Source organism: Gymnoscopelus microlampas, assembly GCF_963454915.1.
Source record: "Gymnoscopelus microlampas genome assembly, chromosome: 19".
Classification (NCBI taxonomy): Eukaryota; Metazoa; Chordata; class Actinopteri; order Myctophiformes; family Myctophidae; genus Gymnoscopelus; species Gymnoscopelus microlampas.
This window is the reverse complement of record NC_139956.1, coordinates 42355135-42359727: the sequence shown is the minus strand read 5'-3', so window position 1 is coordinate 42359727 and position 4593 is coordinate 42355135. Positions and strand designations below refer to the sequence as shown.

The following is a 4593-nucleotide window of genomic DNA, read 5'->3' as shown; positions in this document are numbered from 1 at the left end:
GAGACTTGACTTAAATAAAGTACATCAATCAATCAAACTTGTCTCTCGGACGTAGCAATCACAACGTCACAAAAAAACAAAGACAGTGTGTGAGCGCCATCTACTGGACCGGCAGTGTTCCAATGTTTAACAGAGTGTTGCAATCATAGATATATATAAAGGCTAGATGACTCACCCGCGCTGCTGGCCAATGGAGTACGACGTCGCCACATGGCGGCCATCTTGGGACGGTCATTCATAACATTATGTCTATGGTGCATATACTTTGAAATAACCATAGCGTGCTCAATTTTCATCCGATTTTCAAACGGTTTGGTGTTTTGTAAACACCAATGATGTAGTTATGATATTATTGTATTAAAAAAACAAAACATGATTATAATTATAAGTATGCATCATAACTACATCTTTGGTGTTTACAAAACACCAAACCGTTTGAAAATCGGATGAAAATTGAGCACACTATGGTTATTTCAAAGTATATGCACCATAGACATAATGTTATGAGTGACCGTCGCAAGATGGCCGCGGTTGAGCTATGCTTGCGCCGCCCCCTTGAGCCATCTAGCCTTTATATATATCTATGGTTGCAATAGTCAACAAATCACAAGTGAAGTGTGAGAGAAAAGCACACAGTAGCAGCACAGACCAGTGGTGGAAAGCAACTAAGTACATGTACTCAATAACTGTGCCTAAGTACAATTTTGAGGTATTTTGACTCTACTGGAGTATTTCCAATTGTCTATACTTTTACTTTTACTCCACAACATCTCAGAGGCAAATATTGTACTTTTACTCCATAGCCGCGGGAAGACCTTTTACGCCCCAATTTTTACGCGGTTCTGGGCGGGTTCGGTTCGTTTTTTCCCCAGTTTTTGGTGTCTTTATTTCGGTTTTAGGGTTAGGATTAGGGTTAGGTTAGAGTTATGTTATTTAATTCATATTTTTGCCTGATTTTACCGATTTATTATCAAAACAAATAAATATTTTTTTTGATGGGGGGGCGGGTACCTGGGGGGAGGGGGGGCGGCCGCCCCCCCCCCCCCCCCCCCCCCCCCCCCCCCCCCGCACCCCTACTTCCTGCGGTACTGTTTTACTCTACTAAAATTATTTGAAAACTTTAGTTACTGGTTACTTTGCAGATATAAATGATTAAATTACAAACCAAACCTGTCTCCGTCCTGTAATGAAAACATGGCCAACCATTTAGTGTCTTAACAGTGAAAATGGTCTGGTTTCCCTGCATAGGCCTCAATGACAAATACCTGGTATCTTTCACCAGATTTCCCCAGAACTTCTCTTCCACAGCACTGGTAAACAGAACAGACAGAGGGTCATTTTAAGCCACAGTGAAACGCACCTCCAGCTCAATCAGGACGCAGACTGTTGAAGTCACCTTCATGATGCAGAGAACCTCCTCTGCTTTGTGGAAGTCATCATCTGTGAGACTCTCTAGTCTGGGAAACAAAGACCATATGAAGATAAGAATACAAATATGATTTTAACCGGGCACATCAATCAATATTTCAGTTTTCACATCTCTGTAAATTGACCAGAGTTAGCTAAGAGCTCTGGTGCCAGTCACCAGAAGCAGAGACGTGTGTTTTAGTGAGTCTAACATTCATTGGAAGGACAATATCAGTCACCAGAAGCAGAGACGTGTGTTTTAATAGTCTAACATTCATTAGAAGGACAATATCAGTCACCAGAAACAGAGACGTGTGTTTTAATGAGTCTAACATTCATTAGAAGGACAATATCAGTCACCAGAAGCAGAGACGTGTGTTTTCAGTCTAAAATGGTTAGCATGGAGTTTGAAGGTGAATGTGTTATATTGGGTTTATTGGGGTATCCGATCAAATGAATATCAAATATCAAAATATTGAATCAAGCAACTTAAAAACTGTCTGGGGTGCGCGAGCGCGATTAGTCGTTAAATGACCCCAGAAATGTTTTAACATGAAATACCACTTTATGCCCTATTTTCAAAAATAGTGAAAATAGCAGATATCCATGGGCACATATTTTAGATTTTAACATTTACTTTAAATGTTTTTCTACCAACATGTTTAAAGAATGATGGTTTCTGTACATTATCTTTGTTTTGTAAAATCTTCCAGGAGAGTAGATTTCCTGAAACTGGTTGGAAATGAAAAGGAAGTAGAGAAATACTACAGAAACCCAGACCACCAGAACCAGGATTGGACCAGCGTGCTGAGAAGGGACTGTTTGATGCATGGAAAGACAAAATGAAAGACACGGTAACTAAAGCAACTTTTGAGGTGAAAACATGTGTCTTTATGTCTATTGAAAGAGTTCATTTATTATTTAAGTTGTGTGTTTTTCCAGTTGCCACCCAAGGTGTTCCAGGAGATGGAGAAAAGGAGAGGGAAGACAGGATACTCTGAGAATGGATTTGAATTGCTGCGTTTCATACGCAATCTCCATGCACACCAGTACGTTGAATTTGATTACAAAATGAGTAAACGACACAAAGTGTAGTCGCTCCGATTCATTTCTAAGTACAAAATATATATTTGTTCTAATGTGTGATCATTTCACTGGGTGTGTAGTCTAAAGTGGGTTAGGATGTTTTTAAGAACTTGGTCAAGGTCACAATCAAAGAACATTATTTTTTTCATTTTTATTTTCATAAAACGTGTTGGTAATGATCAGTAGGCTTTACATCTCATAAGGATGATCATTATATGGATATAATGTGATGGGAACTGGTAACTTGCTTCACACCGCCACAGCACAAAGACAAAACACACATTTTGTTTTATAATTAGTTTTAATGTTTCATCTTCTCTGTCTCGTATTGAAGCTTGTCAATGATTAGGAGCCATGAAGCTGAATTCAATAATGTGATGCGTTCAGTACTTTATAAAGCAGCAGATAGATAGATGTCAGTGTGTTCATCATAACATTTAGTGTTCATTGATCACTGCTTTGTGTGTTTACAGTGCTGAGGCTGCTGCTGACATTGACCTGGTGGAGATGTTTCCTGATCTGTTTCACTGTGTCTACCTGTTTGCCCAAGACCAAGGCTGGAACACACGAGTCACCCTGAAGAAGATGTTACGGCCGACGTCCACACATCTTAAGGACAGTGGTGCTTCTAGCTCTGATGGCGCCCTGGGTGAACCCTTCTTTCAGCCCCTCGCCCCCAAAAAGTCCCAGAGCTTCTAGCTCTGATGGGGCCCTGATGGGGCCCCCCGCACCAAAAAGACCCAAGAAATCTGTATAATGTAGACGTCATTTAGCTGAACTCTGACAGTAGAGATATCCTACATTAATGACAGGAGAAATGGCTGTATTAACCACATGAACCCTAGCGTTCCTATTCTGTAAACATTCACCAAAGATATGTGGTGTAGAGTGAAAACATCAGGGGTCCTAGGAGAGCCCTGTGGGACTCCGCTCAACTACGTTTTTTCACCCTTTTTTTTCAGGGATTCAAACCCAGCTCTTCCACCCAAGTGCTGAAATTATGTTTAAACTGAGCTAATAGAGCCGGTGAACTTTGACCTTCAGACCATAGGATCTAAAGGTCTCAATACAAGAGCAGGAAGACCAAATACAACCACTGCAGTTGTGTTTACATATGCTTTGTAAATGAACTACATACAAGAAGAGACTATATTTTGCACCCTGTGTGTGTGTGTGTGTGTGTGTGTGTGTGTGTGTGTGTGTGCGTGTGCGTGTGCGTGTGCGTGTGTGTGTGTGTGTGTGTGTACGTCTGTCTGAACAGCTAATCTCCGGCACCGTTGGACCGATCGCAGGAAAACTCTGTACACACACTCCCTGGACGTCTACACGCGGCCTACCTCCAGCATGGTGGTGTTGTGTTACAGTGAAATTGGTGACCTTCAGACAACATGCGACCATCTCGTGGACTTGTCATGTAAATAACAACCGTTTGTTTGTTTATGAACAGAGCAACTCCGTTCATAAACTAACAGCGATTGACTTTGGATGTTTGACATGTGAAGTCCACAAGATGGACACATCTTTTGTCAGGTCACCAATTTCTCCATAACACTGGTGGAGGCAGAATGTTGAGGGTTGGGATTCGGATTGAAAATAAAACCAAAGACGTCTTGGTTCAGCTCTCAGCCGCTAGACCAGTGGCTCTCATACCAGTCATCAGTTACCATGAGTATAAACCCTAGGGTTTATACTCATGTAAACTTAACATGATATCTGTGGGCTATTTTGTTTATTTAATTATTTCTCTATCCGATTATACTACTGGTATCGACCACCACCTTCACACCTGATGGGTTGATGCATTGGTGACTGTACCCGTCCATTATGTGTCCACACCTCTAGTTGTTCACTTCCTGTATATTAACCTGTGTAATGTTGGCCGGCCATGGTGTCCCGGGCCGGCCCGTGACACCATGCACATTCATGAGAGATAGCCTGCCCTGGCCAGAATGCCACAATCTGAACGATTATGGAGTGATTCATGAATGCTTAAACATTAATGGATAATGGCTGGTGTTTGGTGGGAGTTACCTATCTCCATTCTCCCGCTGAACGTGAAGAAGAGCTCCTGCTGAGTTTTTTTCTTGAGTCCTGTTGAGA

At 41.6% G+C, this 4593-nt stretch overlaps 1 protein-coding gene across 1 annotated transcript; it reads left to right on the top strand.

The window, feature by feature from the left end:
- The first annotated feature begins 2206 nt into the window (after nt 1-2206).
- On the top strand, nt 2207-3446 carry LOC311034974 (uncharacterized protein). Its single transcript, XM_084043017.1, has 4 exons — nt 2207-2261; nt 2350-2456; nt 2967-3176; nt 3232-3446. Exons 1-4 carry the CDS (start codon nt 2250-2252, stop codon nt 3248-3250), a joined length of 348 nt encoding a protein of 115 aa, XP_083899143.1. The 5' UTR covers nt 2207-2249; the 3' UTR covers nt 3251-3446.
- Nucleotides 3447-4593: the final 1147 nt, after the last annotated feature.